At 33.9% G+C, this 19,023-nt stretch overlaps 3 protein-coding genes across 3 annotated transcripts; 1 reads left to right on the top strand and 2 right to left on the bottom strand.

Annotated features, from left to right (window-relative positions):
* Window positions 1-5,231: 5,231 nt before the first annotated feature.
* LOC21398483 (heme-binding-like protein At3g10130, chloroplastic) lies at window positions 5,232-7,668 on the bottom strand. Its single transcript, XM_010103256.2, has 8 exons — window positions 7,361-7,668; window positions 7,169-7,255; window positions 6,997-7,067; window positions 6,785-6,886; window positions 6,560-6,664; window positions 5,985-6,120; window positions 5,634-5,743; window positions 5,232-5,513 (listed from the first exon to the last, which is right to left on the bottom strand). The coding sequence occupies exons 1-8, from the start codon at window positions 7,572-7,574 to the stop codon at window positions 5,439-5,441; spliced, it is 900 nt and encodes a 299-aa protein (XP_010101558.2). The 5' UTR covers window positions 7,575-7,668; the 3' UTR covers window positions 5,232-5,438.
* A 3,564-nt stretch (window positions 7,669-11,232) lies between these two features.
* On the top strand, window positions 11,233-13,597 carry LOC21398484 (transcription factor IIIA). Its single transcript, XM_024169033.1, is given in 7 exon segments — window positions 11,233-11,408; window positions 11,759-11,902; window positions 12,119-12,233; window positions 12,440-12,598; window positions 12,601-12,671; window positions 12,821-12,964; window positions 13,050-13,597. Coding segments are annotated over 7 exon segments (885 nt in total). The 5' UTR covers window positions 11,233-11,285; the 3' UTR covers window positions 13,179-13,597.
* Window positions 13,598-14,498: 901 nt separating this feature from the next.
* LOC21398485 (1-(5-phosphoribosyl)-5-[(5-phosphoribosylamino)methylideneamino] imidazole-4-carboxamide isomerase, chloroplastic) lies at window positions 14,499-18,285 on the bottom strand. Its single transcript, XM_010103258.2, has 8 exons — window positions 18,047-18,285; window positions 17,858-17,919; window positions 17,248-17,455; window positions 16,472-16,557; window positions 16,180-16,281; window positions 15,793-15,926; window positions 15,247-15,295; window positions 14,499-14,797 (listed from the first exon to the last, which is right to left on the bottom strand). Exons 1-8 carry the CDS (start codon window positions 18,174-18,176, stop codon window positions 14,621-14,623), a joined length of 948 nt encoding a protein of 315 aa, XP_010101560.1. The 5' UTR covers window positions 18,177-18,285; the 3' UTR covers window positions 14,499-14,620.
* Between the last annotated feature and the right edge of the window lie 738 nt (window positions 18,286-19,023).

Here is a 19,023-nt window from a genome sequence, read left to right on the forward strand (position 1 = left end):
ATTGCCTCCTACTCTTACCCAACCGGTAAGCTCCTTCATATACTCTTTCACAGTTCCGATGTCCTCCGAGAGTTGTCCGACAATTCCTTTGAGTTCTCCCACGTCCGACTTGAGTTCTCCCACGTCTTTCTCAACAAATTCCAATCTCCCTTCCATGTTTCTTTCAGCTCTCCTAGCTACCATTCCCAGACGAAACTGCTCTGATACCAATTCGATAGAAACCTCTCAGATTAACGAAGAAAAAGATACACTACACAGGTGATATTCGAGAGATCACCGACTCTCCTCTCATGACTCTATATAACCAAAAAGCCCTTAACTCTCGAGCCCCAACTTATTTATAAGCTCCCCTACTAACACACTAACAAATTTAACAAACTAACCAATTCCAGTTATTACTAAAGAAGCTTCCTCTGCAAGACTGCTTTAAGCTTTCTCAACAAGATTCCACAGTAACCCATATCCACGTCAGCAACTAATCACTAACGTTTCTTCGTTTCTTATCAGTCTCATACCAATTTAGGGTTGAGGAATGTGATTGGCACTCCCTCTACCCCTTACCGGATTGGCACTCTCAAATCCTAATAGTAAAAGTTAATTACGATTTTACCCTTAATTCTACTAACAAATTTGTGAATAGAAAAGTAAAAAGTAAAAAATTGAAAAAATGTCATAGTTTACTTTCACACCTCTCGTATCTCCTTGATCACTTCCTCTTATTTTTTTTCTTTCTTTCTTACTAGTGCCATGGACGAATTCATATCAATGCAAATAATTAAATGAAACTAAGATATTTTTTTTTTTCATGCTAATAATTTGATTCTTGTGTTATGCCTATTGCTTTTCATTTTTCAATCTATATCCTAAGTTGATTTCTGTTTTTTATAATATGCAATGCAATGCTAAATCTAATTTTATGTGTTAATAACGTAGAGTAATCATGTCTCAACTTTTAGCGTGAAAGAATAGAGTGATTAACAAAATCTAATTACTAATTAGTTATCCTAATTTAGATGATTAATTACAACAACAACAAGCCTTAATCCCAACTTAATTGGGGTCGGCTATATGAATTTCACTTTTCCACACGGCTCTGTTCGAAATTAAACTTTCCTGAAGGCCTAGATCTAGAATGTCTTTCCTAACGACTTCGGTCCACGTAATTCTTGGTCTACCCCTCCCTCTCCTAGTATTAGGTATAAGAATATCCTCTCAAGCACGAACTTGTGCTTCTAGCGGTCTACGTTGGACATGCCTGAACTACCTCAAGCAGCCTTCGTACACCTTATCTTCTATTGGTGCTACATCTACTTTACTATGAATAACTTCATTTCTTATGCGATTCATTCTCGTATGGCCACTCATCCATCTTAACATACGCATTTCTGCCACACTTATCTTAGATATATGTTGTCTCTTAATGGCCCAACATTCACTACTATATAACATAGCTGGGCAGATTACAATCTTATAGAAGTTTCCTTTCAACTTAATAGACATCTTGCCAATACATAAAACTCCCGTAGCATTCTTCTACTTAACCCACCATGCCTTAAACCTATGTTGAATATCTTCTTCTATATCTCCTTTGTACTGCACTATAGACCCAAGGTACCTAAACTTCCTAAAAGCCCCAATCTCCACACCATCTAAAGAAATTCCATCACTCTGATTAATTGAGTTACTAAACTTACAGTGCATGTATTCAGTTTTTGTCCTACTTAACTTAAATCTTTTCATCTCAAGAGTTTTTCTCCACAATTCTAACTTACGGTTAACTCATTCCCTATGTTCATCAACTAAAACTATATCATCCGCAAAAAGCATACACCACGGAACTTTATCTTGGATTTCTCTTGTCAGCTCATCCATCACGATGGTGAAAAGATAAGGACTAAGAGCAGATCCTTGATGAAGGCCGATCCGAATGGGGAGCTCTGTCTTGTAGCCACCAGTAGTTCTCACACTCGTTACCACCCCATCGTCCATGTCCTTAATTACCTTAATATACCTCACATGCATGCACTCCTCTCTTTTCTAGCACTCACCATAAAACTTCCTTCGGCACCCTATCATATGCCTTTTCTAAATCTATAAAGACCATATGTAGGTCTGTCTTGACTTCTCTATACCTTTCCATCAGCATCCTAAGAAGAAAAATGGCTTTCGTGATTGATCTGCCTGGCATGAAGCCAAGTTGGTTACCTGAGATGATAGTTGTGGCCCTTAATCTCCTTTCGATAACTCTCTCCCAAAGTTTCACAATGTAGCTTATTAACTTTATGCCCCTATAATTGTTACAATTCAGCACATCTCCTTTATTTTTGAAGATGAGGACAAGAATACTTTTCCTCCATGCATCAGGCGTATGCTTCTTCTTTAGTATCTCATTAGAAAGCTTAGTGAGCCACACAATTTCAACATCTCCTAACCCCATTAAAACCTCTATTGGAATATCATCTGGCCTACATGCCTTCCTCTTTTTCATCTTCCGTAGTGCAGTTTTAACTTCCGAGATTCTGATTTCTCTTGTATACATCACATTAGGTTCTCCTTGTGACCTAAGATTGTCAAACTCTATCACATTATCATCATTATAAAGCTTCTCAAAGTAACTCCTCCACATTTTCCTAATGTCTTTATCTCTTGTCAGAACCTGATATGTATCATCCTTAACACACATCACTTGATTTAGGTCCTGACACTTCCCTTCTCTTATCTTAGCTAGTTTATATATATATATTTCTCTCATTCTCTAGTCCTAAGTTTCCTATATACCTCATCTAAGTAAGTAGAACGAGCCTTACCAACTGCTCGCTTAACTTCTTTCTTCGTTTCTTTGTACTTATTAAAAGTTTCAACATCCTTACGGTTTGGTAAATCTCTATATAAATCCCTATTAGTCCTAATAGCCTTTTGAACTTCCTCACTCCACCACCAGGTTTCTTTCTCAGGGAGGCCTTTACCTCTAGATTCCCCTAGTACCTCCTTTGCCACTTTTCTAATGCAGCTGGCAATGGCATCCACATAGTATTTACATTACCTACATATGACCAAGTAGCCTCATCTAACAACTTCTCTTTAAAGGCCAATTGCTTTATTCTCTTCAAATGCCACTAACGAGTTCGTGAGAGGTGGTTTATCTTAATCCTTCTATAGCAAAACTTAATGTTCACATCTAAGATCACTAACCTATGTTGGGTGGCTAGTACTTCTCCAGGAATTACTTTATAATTCTTACATAAAGAACGATCTCTATACCTGGTGAGAAAATAATCTATCTGGCTTAAGTTTCTTCTATTATTAAAAGTTATCAAGTGAGAATCTTTTTTCTTGAAAAATGTGTTTGTTATAATAAAATCATGTCCCAATGCAAATTCCAAAATAGATTTCCCTTCTTCGTTTCGAGCTCCAAAACCAAAACCACCATGGATCCTTTCGAAGTTTTTCATATCCTTACCAACATGCCCATTGAAATCTCCTCCAATGAAAATGCTATCCTCATTGCATATACGACATATTAAGTCATCAATGTCTTTCCATAACTTGACTTTAGTTTCCGCATCCAATCCTATTTGTGAAGCGTAAGCACTAATTACATAGATGGACTTATTTCCTAGTACCAATTTGAGCATAATAATTCTATCTCCTATTCACTTAATCTCAACTACGTCATCCTTCACAGTTTTGTCCCCTAGAATATCAACTCCATTGCGATTCCTTTCCCAACCTGTATACCATAACTTGCGTCCTAAATTTCCAATCTCCTTTGCTTTCTCTCATGTCCACTTCGTTTCCTGTAAGCATAAAAGATTAATTCTTCTTCTTACCATAACATCTACTAACTCTATAAATTTACCAGTTAAAGAACCTACATTCCAACCGCCTAAACGAATTTTCCTATCATGGGTTAGCTCTGCCCCTTGCACATGTCCAAGAATGTGCAAGGACCCCCCTTGCATATTTTTCACCATATCCGGGGCCCGACATGGCGCATGGGCTCACTTTTCCCCCGCGCACGTCCATGAATGTACGAAGACCCCCCTTGCCTATTTAACACTATACTTGGGGCCTGGCATAGCGCGTCGCACGTAGGAAATGCTCCAACAGATTAAATGTGAGTGAAATCCATGAGAGTGACTTATTTTTACGCTGGCCGTCAACCTACTGTAACCCTCCTCCTTTACCCGGGCTTAAGACTGGCTATACAAATGCATAGGCGGAGTTAGATGATTAATTAGGTGTGATTAAAAAAATCTGATTACTAATTAGTTATCCTAATATTAAGATAGCATAATATACAATTTCTTTTTTTTTTAAGTTCAACACACAAAAATCTACTAAAAGGATAGGTAAGTAAATTTATAACAGTTTATTCTGATTCTGGGCGTAAGTAAACGCATGAATGAGATTGAGACTGATTCTGACTCCGATTCCTAGAACCTAAGAGCTTGTTCTTTTTTAGTAAAACTCAAAAACAGTTTGAACTCAAATTCGAACTTTATTCAAGTTGTTCGTTTGTAAAATTTGAGTTTGAACTTGAGTTTGAACTCAAGTTTTAACTTGATTTTGAGGCTAAAATCTAAATTCAAATTTTCCCTTCAACTTAAGTTCTTAAACTCAAACTTAAGTTAATGAACAATATTTTTTCTATTCTTAAAAACGTCATAATTTTTTCATTTTAATTCCGATTGAGATGATTTTTTTATGCGTTCACAACGAAGTGACGAATAAAACCTCACTCATATGCCCTATTAAAATTTTTCTTCACCATTGAGTTTTTATTAAAATACTATCTAAATACAAATTCAAGTTTTGACCCACTCAAACACAAACTCAAATAGATTCTCAATTCAAATCATAACTCAAATGTGCACATCTAAACACAAACTCAAGTTACAACTTCAATTCAAATTATAATTCAAATTCAACTCAATATCTACATTTAAGTTATTATAACTCAAAAATGCAACCGAACAAGCCCTAAGTAAACAGCTTATTCTGATTCTGATTCCTGTCAACTCCGATTTATCCACTCTGATTACAGATAAGTAAACATGCCATTAGAAAGTAAGTCAGAGATTGCTCTTGCACAACTGCATCTACTGTCATTATTTAGATTTACTAAAATATTCTTGATATTTTACAAGTTATTTTGACACTCCATACCACTTGAACAGAACAAGAGCTGGAAAGCTAAATATAGGAGACTATATTTGCTACATCGTTTATCTATCTATACATTTTTGTATTTCAGTTATGAAATAAGATGCATCTTTAATGACTCTACAAAATTACTATCTCTCAAATTCTAGTACATAAAGATATGCTTAGTAACACCACATGAAGATCTACATGGTAAAACCTGATTTGGCAGGTCTCCAACTACTTAATTTACTATAGTTATCAAATTGAAACTTTAAACCTCCTAATAACAGCTACTCCTCTCTTTTTTCAACTTCCAGTGCAATCTCATTACGCCGTTGAAAGGGAAGCGTAAATGGGGGATTATACTGCAAAAATAATAATAATAGTGATGATGATGATCAAGAACTAAGTCAAATAAAATTCATGTTAAGCGAATAGCTCATATCCCTTAAGACCTGTCATCAATATTTCATTCATGATCTTACCTGTGCAACTTCCACCGAGGTGCCCTCCTTCACTTGAAATTTTCTGTCATTCTTCAGCGCTTCTCGTAATTTGTTTTCCCTTTGCCTAACTTCTTCATCAGTAACAAAACCTGACTTGTTATGAAGGAGAATATAACAATGTCATAATACAGTTTAATGAGTTTCAATAAAATTTGATTCATGCATCACTTGCTGTGCACCTCGAAAGTCTATTACAAGTGACTAAGGAATTCCTAGATTGTGTAATGAATCAAGCAAGCTAAAAAGATTACAAGGAAGAAAAAATAATAGATCTCGAAACACATACCGACACTACAAATCTCAAGACTCACAGATTAAGAAAAGACAAACCTGAAAATGCAACAACCGCAATAGTTTTTCTTGGAACCTCCTTGATCCTCACAGATGGATCTTTGGGCAGTGGCAAGTCACCACCATACTTTGAGGGCATGACAAAAGACATCTGCCACTTATCCTGATCTTCGACCTATATATAAATATAGCAAAAAAAAAAAGATGATGATAAATGGAAAGTATTTAAAAATATTAATAAAAAAATAACCACCCTACTTTCAGTTCCCAAAAATTAACTCTCTTGGAAGAGTTGAATCATGCAATGAGACTACTATGGCTACAGCGACCCAACTGCATAAAATTCATGATTGAGCATATGAAATCCAGTCTTTTCAAGTCTTATTTATGATTTGAAAGTGTTGGAGAATGTTAGATATGGGAAAATTTGAATATTTGGAGACTGTAGTAGAAGAAAGGCAAGCTCATCAGAAATGTTGTATCATAGCTTTGATCAGACCAACAATTAAGACAAAACTGATAATCCAATAAATCAAATGCATATCATCATATGATAAGGTTGTTTTCACTCTACACCAGAGAAAATTTACACGAGATCAATGCAGAAAAGTTACCCTCTTTGTTATTACAGGAGTTGTCATTTCCATTTTCTCCCCATTAGGTTGAGCCTTTCGCGTTATAACCGGAGTGGTCATCTCCATCTTCTCCCTTGTTGTGTTCTAAAATAATGCAATATCCGCAAGAAGCAGATTAATTCTACATATCTAGCTCTACATGTATAACAAACCAATTCACTGGCAAAAAAAAGAAGAAAAAAAAAACTAAAATAGATTAACTACCTTACCAAACAGGTACTCAGCTAAGACATTGAAAGACTGAGATGCTCCATTGAAATCAAAACCAGTTCTCCCCGGCATCGTCGTCTCCGCTATAAAATAAGGCTGTTTCCAAATTAAACAAAAAAAAAAAAGAATTTAGACCATTTTGCAACATACATAAAAGAAAAGAATTTCTTTTCAAAAAAAAAAAATAATAAGGGCAAATTCGATACCTCAACTTCCCTAATCTCGTACTGGTCCGTCCTGCTCAGAACCCTAAAATTCACAGTCTCAAGATCCGGAACTACACCGAAAACAAAAGAAACTCCAATGAGAAAATCACGTCTGTAAATTCCATCAGAATTCAGAACCGAGAAAATTTCAGGCTTCAATCGGAAACAATACCTGACATCAGAGCTTCCTCGAGAGTCCGTGACTCGAACCTTTTCGGAAACACGTATTTCGAGGTCTCAGTCACCAAATCCGCCAAAACTGCGACAGAGTTTCGAACCGAATTAGTCTACTGTACCTTGAACAAATCAAGCAAAAAGTGGAATTATAGAAAAAAGTTTGGGATCAAAACTCATGAACATTTACGTCGCAGAGAGACTGATGAGGTTTGCGAAGCGAGAGCGAAGACGAGGGAGATTCGAGCTTCGAGAGCGGACATGGTTCTTCTTCTTTGCTGCTGCGACGGTGGAGAAAGAGCCGTGGCTCTGTTGGCGACCATGGAGGAGATGGCCATGGGTGTGTTGAAGCTTATAGGAGAGGAAATGGTTGGCATGGTGGGAGAAATTCCTTGGGCGAACATGGAAGATTTGCTGAGAAGAATTTGTTGGTTTTGAATTTCTGTTGGAGAAGATACTTCTCAGTTCTCACTAGAGTGGTGGTTATGGTTTTTCTTTTTTTCCTGGAACGCTTTTTTGTTTTTGTTTTTTTTTCTTTGTCATTTTGTCTTTTTATTTTTTCTTGAAATGTCGTTTATGAGTCTTGAACTGTAAAACGACTCGTCGTTTTTGTTCTCGTTTAACTGTTAAACGCCTTTTTTTTTTCTAAAAGAGAAAGGCCACATGCATAAATAAAGACAAAAAAGCACGTAAAAAAAATAAAAAAACGCTAGCAGCACGACATGCGAAAATAGATAAAAGACAAAACATGAGACGTTATAAACGACATGTCGTTTATCGTATGAAGAAGTTTACAACATGTCGTTTGAATCGTAAAAATGCCATGCCGTTTGTTCAATGCTGTTCGTTCTCCTTCGACTGAAATAAATAACCTGCGTTTATTCAGGTTGAACTTCAATAGTCTAATGTAATAGAGAAGCCAAAAAGAAAGAAAGAAAGAAAGAGGGCAAAAACATTGCAGAAAGCAGCCGATATTCGTGTTGAAATTCTTTACTGTGGGATAATATGATATATACGAGTTATTAGTTTTGTTCACTCTTCTTAGTCGTATAAAAAATAACTGATTTTGGCTAAGTTATGTACTAATTGTTATATAAGCTAATTAAACATAAGAATAAGAATGTTTCTTCCTGACTTTTTTTTTTTTCCCTTTCGTTTTATTTGGATTTGGTGACAGAACGAGCCTTTCACTTTAGTTGGGCGTACATTAATTTTTTTTAATAAATTATCTTAATGGGGACATATAAGAAAATATATTTATTTTAATGGAACCATATATTATTTTAATAGATGCTTAAGTGTAAAATTTTAAAATTTTTAAAGGTAATATTTTTTTCAAAAAAAATTGAATGGGGCGCTAACCCTCACTAACTGTACTTAAATTTGACACTGATTTTATTTATATATTTTATTTAAAGTAACTCTTTTGTTTTTCCTTTGGACTTCAGTTATTTTATTCAAAGAGAAAGATTGAACTACAGATTCTTCTGTTTTGAGACCAAAAAAACAAAAAATTACTGGTCAGGAATGAAATAAGATGCTTTTAGTTTTACATAAATACATATATATTTTTTTGTTATTTTAAGCTGAGTATTCATGCCCATGTCTTTGTAATATCTTAGAGCCCGTTTGGTTCATGGATTAGAACCATGAGATTAGAACCATTTTCAATTTATGTGTGTTTTTTGTGAGAAAAAATACTATAGCGAACCATGAACTATGATTCGAATAAGAAAATGAATCATCCCACCAAACGGGCTCTTAGTATCAAAGCCAAATTAAGGAACTTCATTGCTTTGTGACGAAAAATTGATGGATTGCTGTTAGTAGTTAGGTGAAGTGGGCTTCACATGAAATAACGTTTACCTTTTTTAGTTGTTTGTCGTCTTTTTGCTTCTTTATTTTTATCCCTTTTTTTGTCGGAAGAAATTTGTTGCCTTCCATACCTCTATACCTCTCCTCTCTTCTTTGGCAACTATCATTTTAATTTGGGTGTTAGTTTTATGAAAGATCTACAAGATAGTTGTTGGAGCATCCAAGGATTATGTTGGAAACTATTGTGTGGATTGCACTTCAATTTTGTTCTCATACACTTAACCATGTTTTAAAGGAGTTGGTTTTGATTTTCATCTAACAAGTTTTTGACCTTTGAACAGTTGTCTATGTACTTTGATAGTTTGTATTTGTTTGCGGTGTGTAAACTTTGTTTGTTTGGTATGAGCAATTCAGGGGTCTTAGGTATCATACATGAATATGTATACAAGATTAGTTAATTCAAAAGGAAAATGGATCGGCAGAAAGATTGAAATTGGTTGCTAAAAAAAAAAAACTGTAAGATGTGGGTTTGATGTCGTTGAAACCATTGATAATGTTTGATTTCATAAAATCCCGGCCCGGTCTTAAAGTTGTGCTCTTGGTTTAGAGGACTGCTAGACCAAAATTCTTTAGGCTGTATCCATTCTGATTTAGAGGACGTTTAGTTTATATATTTAGAATCATTCTCATTTTACATGTATTTTTTGTGAGAAAAAACACTGTAAAAAATCATGAATTATGATTCAAAATCAGAGACGAATATAGAAAACAAACGTCTCCTTAAAAAGATAGACCATGTACCTTCCCAATGTATTTATTTTTAGTATGTTGTTGGATTTTTTTGTTTTTTTTAATTGTGAAGTTTGTATAGACTAGGGCATGAGTAGATATGTGCTTGTGGCTTATGGATATGCTTTTGGACCTCTATGGACTGCATAATTTTTTGGTTTCATTAGCCTCGTTCAGTTCGTTAATTTGAGTTTTTAATTCGAGCTGAGATGCGATTTTATGTGAGAGCTTTTAACTGTAGCAAAAAAAGTTAAATGTGACTTTTTATAAACGCTTTTAACTGTAGTAAAACTGAAATTAAAAATTTAAATAGAAAAAATGAACGAGACCTTTATAAAGCAAGTAGCTATTCTTCTTTGATCCTAAATATGTTTTATTTTGATACTACAACACAACATCTTTCATATTGCATGATTGCATCATATTTATTCTTTTTAATAGATTTGCTTGTTTTTCTAATATATTTTCTCTTCTTTCCTTTGTCCTCTTTGCATGAGTACTTGAAGCTTGCTTTTGTAATGAGCATTGCAAATGAAATAACACTATTTTTGTTATTCCAGGAAGTAAGAGAAGAAATTTGTGCTTTGATATATACTGTTGTCAGTAAGAAGTAAACTTCTTTATTTGAAGCGCGTTGTTTCAACTAGTTTGTTAATTAAAATGAAATAAAATCGTACTTGTGAGTGATGATATTAACTGAATATGGTATAAATAAAGGTAGTAATGATATTACCGTAACTCATGAATAAGCTAAAACGAATGCTAAAGACAGTTAAAGAAAATGTTAAACAGACAACTTATCATAAAATCTAACCTCAATCTAGATGTATAAATTGTTGATAAACTACTACATTCATTGTTTTTTCTTCATACTCTAGAGTAGAATTTTCACTTAAAAAGTGTTTAAACGAACGGATGCCGCTTTTAATAATATTATGTTAAGTTCTCTCTCCCACACTTTTTTTGTTTGCTCTCAAAGTCTCATCTTCACCTTTTAACATCTTGCCTAGTTTCCTTTATGGCCTGATTGTTGGAAAGACTTAAGTCTCGTTCAGTTCGTCGATTTAAAATTTTTAATTTGAATTGAGATATAATTTTATATAAAATTTTTTTAATTATAATAAAAAATTAAATTTAACTTTTTATGAAAATTTTTAATTATTATAAAACTAAAATTAAAAACTCAAATTAATAAAATAAACGATCTTAGGTCTCGTTTACTTTGCAGATTCGAGTTTTCAATTTAAGTTAAGATGTGACATTTTCTAAGAGTTTTTCACTGTAGCAGAAAAAAGTTAAATGTGATATTTTCTGATAATTTTTTACAATAAAAATTTAAAATTAAAAACTTAAATCGGTAAAATTAACGACACATTAATTTTCTTTTCCACATTCATATCATCACCCTTAATTAACTAATGGGCCATAGTTAGGGCTCTTATATCCTCCTCCTAACAAAGCATTTGCTTGTGCCGTTCTGTTCTCTGCAGTAGTTGGCTGGGTAGGGAGAGATGGAGGAAGCGGGAGAGAAGATGCTGATATTCAGGGACATAAGGCGGTATTTCTGCGATTACTCTGGCATCTGCAGGTCCAAGAAACCTCTCATCGCCTCTCACATCCTCACCAATCATAAGGTTTCTGCTTTCTCCTTCTCAGCCCTTTAATCAATTGCTATGAAGTTGTAAAAGTTTCTTTAAATTTCATTCTCATAATTTACGAGTAATATGTTTTTGATTCCATGCAAAAATGAATTTGCAGAGAATTTAGCGATTAGATCGATTTCGTCTGCATAAATACTAAATATTGATGAGCGATATATATTGGAAACCTAATTAATGCAAAAATTCGTTTTTCTATTCCAATAAAATAGGAGTTCTTATGTACGTGTGTGTTTTCAATTTTAATATTATTTTCAATGTTCAAAATGTATTTTTGCATTTTTTTTTTCTTCTGCGAATTCTTTTTTTTTTCCTTTGTCGTTCAGGATGAAATGGAGAAGAGGGCCGAGACAGAAGAGACAAAAGGTCTAAAACAAACAAATACTCGCAAAAAATGCGGTGCCAGCTTCAAGAAACCTGCATATTTGAAGCAACACATGCAAAGCCATTCCCATGAGGTAACTTGTTTATACCATTGAACATATTGAAGTATTTCAATATGGTAATTCATCACTTGCAACAACAAGTCTGTACTTTTGACTCGGTTTCTTTTCTTTTTTTTTTTCCCCGAGTTTCTTTCCACTTGCAACAAGTCTGTTTTTCTTAGTTGGTTTTGTGGTTTTTTTTTTTTTTTTTTTTGTATTTATCCTTATAAGTTATAGGTCTAGAATTGACATGCTAAACAGATGTATAATGGAGAACTACCTTTCGTGATTTATATAACCTCTTCAATGATTTCCCCTATTTCCTATGAAGTTGGGTGTGGAAAAGTGTTTAAGTTTGCATCAAAGGATTCCCATGGTAAGTTTTTTTGGTCTTCCTCTTCCAAGCTTTCTGGTAGCTCATCATGACCTTAATGTTAATCTCTTTGATTTCTTTGAATGGAATATATACTGATCACTTTCAATGTTTTGTTTCATGTTCGTTTTAGAGGGAAATGTTGCTTCCCAGTTTAGCAATGTATATATTACAGTTCAAAGATCTGATCAGTTACCTTTCTGTTGCAGTTAAGTTGAACACAGTCGAGACAATATGTGCGGAACCAGGTTGTATGAAAACATTCACCAACACACAATGTCTCAAGGCGCATATTCAATCATACCACCAGCATATCACCTGCGAAATATGTGGGACCAAGCAGCTCTAAAAGAACATTGAAAGACACCTCCGGATGAAGAAAAAAGTTCGCCAGAGAGCATTAAATGCAACTTTAAGGGTTGTGATCACACGTTCTCAACTGTAAGTTCCATGCCTCAACACTAGAGAGAGTTTATGTTTTGAGCTCTTTTGAGTTGAGAATTCACGCCCATGATAAATGATGTTTCTTCTGTTGATAATTTGCACCTGATGTTGGATGTACCTTTTTTTAATAACTTGTCTTTTTGCAGAAATCGAATCTCAATCAACATGTGAAGGCTGCATACCTGAAACAGAAACCTTTTGCCTGTGGCTTTGCCGGTTGCAGCATGAGATTTGCGTACAAGCTTGTGAGAGATAGCCATGAGAAGACCGAATGCCATGTTTACACCCATGTGAGTTTTGTGGTCATAATCAATCAACATTATCTCGTACATTAGGGATAAAGCAATTTTCTCAACGGGCTTTGTTTTCTTTTAGAGGGATTTTGAAGAGTCTGATGAGCAGTTCCGTTCACGGCCAAGGGGTGGGCGGAAAAGGAAGTATCCAAATGTAGAGACGCTGATAAGGAAAAGGGTCACCCCACAATCAATCGGATGGCATTTCTGAGTATTTTTCCTTGTTCCTTTCACAGGAGCGGCAGAGCTGAGATATAATTAGTAATAACACTTCAACCTAGTACTGGTAGATAGTAGTTGTCCGTAGGTGGTTTTTGGTGTTCATATAAAGAGACATCATATAATATGTATAGCCTCTTATTATTTGGTTGCATTGAGTGTTAACTGGATCTATGGGTCATGTAATACCTGTCTCATTGGGGCCAAAAATATTTCCCACTACGTATATCTAGTTTCTTGACTACCGATGGTGCTCAGTAATTAATCTTGGCTAATCTTGATTTTTGTCAATGTGTTTTGAGTTTTGTACTCCTTTTCCTTTAGATGTTTTGTCTTTTGGTTGTTCGGTCTTATGAATAAGCCTATCTTTGAGGCTGAATGGAGCTGAATGTAATTTGCTATTTTACGTACATGGACACTTCTTTTTCTTTTTCTTCTTCTTTTTCTCCTCTCTCCCTCTTTGCTAGTCTATGCGCTTGAACACTGTTGAGTTTAAACTGTTTACAGCTATCAATCTCGTGGTATTGGGTTGCATGGCTTGTTTTTGTCTGCATCTCCACCACATTACACGCATTGCAAAATTTAAATAATAAAGTTGAGATATAGTAAACTTTTTGAAATATTACAAAAATAGTAAAACTTGGTATCATTATGATAATGATTATGTTACTATCATGCGTGTAAATTTTTGTTATTTTTGTATTTGTGTTACTTTTGAAAATTGTGTTAATTTTAAGTTATAAAATTTTACCATGTTGTGTAATTATCTCTACTATAACAATTCCCTGATTCCATAATTTCTCTTGTCGGACTTGGTGACAACTAACTAGCTCTACGACGGGCGCACGCTCTCATCAAGACGTTTGGTTCATGAATTAAAATAATGAGATTAAAATTATTTTTGATTTACGTGTATTTTTTGTGAGAAAAAACACTCTAGCGAACCATGAACTATGATTCGAATCGAAGTACGAATCTTCTAACCAAACAACCCCTAAAATCTCACTCCCTAGGTAGTCAAATTTAAGGAATTTTTAAGACCTGTTTATTTCATTAGTTTAACTCAATTTAACTCGGCCTGAAAGTAAACACAATTTGAGTTAGTGTTTGATAAGTATTCAGTCCGAATTATATTTCCTATCGAACTTAGTGACATTTCTTCTATTTATTTACAATGACATTATTAAATACTTCTTCACCAATAAATTTAATAGGAAAGGTCTTAAATTCATGATAGTTTGGTGAAATTTTCTAATTAAAATTTGCCATAAACATCCTTTCAAAAAAAAAAAAAAAAAAAAAAAGACCAGATACAAAAATCTCTCCCCCAATTCTTAAGTTGAAGAGGGAACTTCGAGTTACAAGTCAGGGTCAAGCATTCCAAAGATCTAACAAAAGCCATTAAGAACAAATAAAAGAAAGTGACTAAAGACACTAGACTGTCAAGGCTTGCTGCTGAGCATGCCAAGCGACCACATCTCTGTATGCCAAGTTGCCCCCAAAAATGTCCAAAGCGCTTCCCACGGTAACATCCACGCGTCCCATTCCCGCCTCTTTTATCCTCTCTAAATCAGCCATTACAGTGACCCCACCAGCATAAGTCACAGGAATCTGGCACACCAAAATCCACAGCATGAAGTATGGCCCCTTTGATTCATGGGTTCAAGTCAATATTTTTGATTTAAAATTCAAATTTTGTGAGAGAAACATTGGCGGGAACTTTATTGATTCAAATTTTATTGAGAAAAAAACACTGTAACAAGATCATAATAATAGGTTTAAGTACAAGAACTAAATGGGCCCTTAGTATTTGATTCAAACATACTCATAGCATGACGGAACAACTTTAAAGTGCCCAAATTATGATTTGTATAATATGCATTCATGTCGCTTGAATCTTGACATGCTATAAGAACTATTTAAGTGACGGTAAAAGTGGCAGTGCCATAGTTTGTGTGCATCAACTACATTGATTGAAGGATGTTACGAGGAAAAAAAAATCTGTTAAAAACCAGTCACTTGGAACCATAAGCATCATTGTGTTATAGTATGTTGCTCACCGGTGAGTGCTTTCCAAGCAATGCTACAAGCTCTTCATCAATGCCCAACCTGGGAAAAGAAAAAAAAAACGAATTTAAATGTAATTGAAGAAAAACACACTATTTTATTTCTTTCTTCATTTTCTTCCTTTCTATTATAAATATTTTCCCATTTTTTTCTAAATATTTTCTCTTTTGGTTGAGAAGGTACCATACCAAAAACAAGCACAGTCCAAACCTCCTATAGCACAGTCTAAATCCTATTAGCGCACGAATTTCGTACCTTGAGATTTCACTCTTTCAAATTCTTTAAATATATATTCATTTTGTCTTATAACTGAGATTCAGTGGGATAACACCACACGAGAACTGTACGGAATCGGATAAGCAGGAGCAATAGCACAGACCAAGGAGAACTTATTGGTAAGACAAAGTGAAGTACAAGCATCCTATAGTCATGATTTTTAAAATTTCTGAATTCAACCAACGTTCAAGAAAAATAATCCTATGAAGGATTTTAGTACTAAAATGAGATAAACGAATTGCCGGCACGAATATAAAACTTACTTTTTCCCTTCAACATCAACACCGTGGACCAGAAACTCATCCGCATAGTTGGCAAGAAAATCCAATACTTTATCATCTAAATACACATCGCTGAACTTCTGCCATCTATCAGTGACAATTGCATACCTACCTTCCTGCACATCAAAGCCAACAGATACATGATCAAGGAGTTAGTTGAAAACATATAACTTTCAAGATTGGTGAATGCATGGAAGGGAGGCAAGAGCACCATAAGCTCGTCAGAGACGTCCAAAAACTCTGCTTAGCGGCAAAAGAGGTGGGAAAGAAAAGGTACAAATATGTCTAGGAACTATGGCTGATGGAAATTCCAATTAAAACCTCATTAGGAACGTAAAAACTATATGCATAAGTGAATTAATCACATACCTTCTTTCTGCAGCTAAGGTCTAAGACAAGTCTTTCTTTTCCAACAACACGAACAAGATCCTTAAGCCTCTCAAGGTCCATTTTTCCATCGTTGAATACATACTACAAGCAAAACAAAATTAGAGAATATTCACGATAGAGAAATCGTTTATTCAAAAGAATTACAGACAATTAACTGCCATATGCCATCATAACGATAATCCTATGTCCTACATCAGACCATTAACTAACATGTGGAGAAAGAATTAAATGCTTGCATAGAGGGAAGCTTAGAAAGAAAAATGAAACATACTGATGTTACAATCACATGGCTAGCTCCTTCGTCTATATAACTCAAAGCATTATCGGAATTGATTCCACCTCCAACTTGCAAACCGCCTAGAAGTCGTCCTCGCAGTAATTTCAGCAGAGGAAAAATCTGTAAGTTGTTAAACATATATCAACATATATTAAAGGCACTCAACTGAATTAAAAGTACGTGAAATTAAAACAAAAATCTGGTGGGTTTCTAAAAAAGTTGCTATGTAAAATTTCATGAACCTGCTCACATAAGGAACGTGATTATATTTTCATCCCTAACACATTTGACATGCCTCGATTCCAAAACAAATTAACCAAATAGAATACTTGTCTGTTGAAGAGAAAAATAGACAGCTTTATAATGCTAGTACTTCCCAAGCCAAAGTACATTACGCGTAATCAAAAAGAGAACATATGTACTGTGCCGTGCACTAGAACCGAAGATATCAAACTGTTTTCAAGGCAGCAAGAAATTGTAGGCATGAGAATTCATTAGTATGAAAAGGGAAAATCAAAAACCAGAAAATTAACACCACTTTTTAAATTACCAAATTCAGTTGCATCATACTCCAAACATCATATGATAATCAATCAATTTGACTTCAAGCTAATAAAATTACTAGAGGACTAATTCATAGACTGTGATTTTGAAAATGGACTTTGTATCAAATGAAAATCAGAAAAATTTTCAGGAAAGAAAGCAGATAAAATATCATATTCAACGAACTTAATTGATACCGCATAAATAAAAGGCAGCTATAAACCTACCAGGATAGGCATGTAATGCTTCGATGGCTGCAGCATTGCTCAATGGATCTGCTCCAAGCATGATGACATGACCACCTGTAAGTCCATCTTCTTTGTACAAACTTGCATACTCTCCAGCTGACTTGTCAGATTCAAAATTGGTGACAAGACTCGACTCGTCATCCTTTGAATCCTGAAGGGTTGACCCCACAATCTGTTTCACTTTTCCCTGGAAAGAATCAATTGTTTAAACATAAAACAACCTAACAAATTTGAAAACTTACACTTTACTTTAGTGCCAATCCTTACAAAATAACGTTTTGCAAGAATAACAAGTAAATCAAAATCAAAGATTGTATAAGCCTATAATCAAACCCAAACAAAGCACCATTGCAAGAATTAAACTTAAATCAAAATTGTTTCAGCAAATATAACTTTCACAACCACAACATAAACCCAAAAAAAATAAATCACCTTTTTTTCTCCTATAATATAAAACAGGCAAAAGCTCAGACCTTTATTGTACAAACAAAATCTGGAGAACTTAAACGTAACTTTTGCAGTAAGAGAAATGTGAAAATGCAAATCAAGCCCTGGAAACGATTTTTTTAAAAAAAAAATCTTTAAATACCTTGTGTATATCAATGCAGGGTCGGAAACTAACCGCACATTGAATCGAGAGCCGCTTGAATCCTAAACACAAAAAAAAAAAAAAAAAAAAAAAAAAACACAAACAAAAACAAACTTTTTCAGAGAAAAACAATCAATAAGAAAGCTCCCAAAAAAAAAGATCGAAACGAAAATGGAAAGCGAAGCTCACTGGAAGTGAGAGAAGGCGAAGAAGCTGTGACGAACTTAGGCTTGTTTAGGCCGTGAATTGAAGAAGAAAGAGCTGTGTCGAAATTGATGAATTTCAAGGATGAGGATAAATCTAGGGTTTGAAGCTTCATTGTTGAGCTCAGATTTCAGAGAGTCTTGTCTTAGTCTGGCTTTGTGGTTGTACAGACTACAGAGAGGTGTTTTGGAGCCGCTGCTAAAATTGCGGTTTTAGCTTAGAAGAAGAACTGTAGAAGAGTAGAAGCTGTTGTTTATGTTTAAACCATTTCATAATAATAATAATAATAATAATTAAAAAAAAAAGCATTTTCAATGTTGAACTTCAGGTGCACGTGCACAGGGAGTAGTTTTACCGTTAAGTTTTACTCGTGTTATTATTAAAAGTATATAAAATCTGATTATAAAACCATGTAAAAAAATAAAAAAATAAAATTTTAGATAAAGAGAAAAAAATATTAAAATAAATAAATAAATAAATTTAGAGTAAAAAGGTAAAAAAAATAAAATTTTAGAGTAAAAATAAAAAATAAAAAGGTAAAGAAAAATAAATTTTTAAGGTAAAAGAAATTAAGATGAAAAAATAAAATTTCAAGAGAAAAATAAAAAAATAAAAAAAATAAAAATGAAGAAATAAATAAATTTTAAGGTAAAATAAATCAAAATAAAAAAGTTAAAAAAAGACTAAAATAAAAAGATAAATAAGTTTTAAACAAAAAGAATCAAAATAAAAAATTTTTAAAAAAGAGATAAAAAGACTAAAATTAAGAAATAAATAAATTTTAATGTAAAAAGAACTAAAAAATAAAATAAAATAAAAAGTAAAAAAATGATCAAAATTAAGAAATAAATAAATTTTAAAGTAAAAAAAAAAGAAGAGAGAGAGATTGAATATTGAAAATTTTAATGTGAAGAATACTGAAAGTGTTGAAAAATTAATTCAAGCTTAAAATGACAATTTCT

This window comes from Morus notabilis, unplaced genomic scaffold (assembly GCF_000414095.1).
Source record: "Morus notabilis unplaced genomic scaffold, ASM41409v2 Scaffold1317, whole genome shotgun sequence".
NCBI lineage: Eukaryota > Viridiplantae > Streptophyta > Magnoliopsida > Rosales > Moraceae > Morus > Morus notabilis.

Bases quoted from the DNA above. Each gene is read 5' to 3' on its own strand.
- LOC21398483 (XM_010103256.2), bottom strand. From the start codon at position 7,574: ATGTTCGCCCAAGGAATTTCTCCCACCATGCCAACCATTTCCTCTCCT. The intron at 7,256-7,360 runs GTAAATGTTCAT...ACTCTGTCGCAG, and splicing joins CTCATCAGTCTCTCTGCGAC to TTTTGGCGGATTTGGTGACT. The intron at 6,887-6,996 runs GTATCGAATTTG...ATTTGGAAACAG, and splicing joins ACGAGATTAGGGAAGTTGAG to CCTTATTTTATAGCGGAGAC.
- LOC21398485 (XM_010103258.2), bottom strand. From the start codon at position 18,176: ATGAAGCTTCAAACCCTAGATTTATCCTCATCCTTGAAATTCATCAAT. The intron at 17,920-18,046 runs GTGAGCTTCGCT...TTTTGTGTTTAG, and splicing joins TTCGCCTTCTCTCACTTCCA to GATTCAAGCGGCTCTCGATT. The intron at 15,927-16,179 runs GTATGTGATTAA...TTTGATGTGCAG, and splicing joins ACCTTAGCTGCAGAAAGAAG to GAAGGTAGGTATGCAATTGT.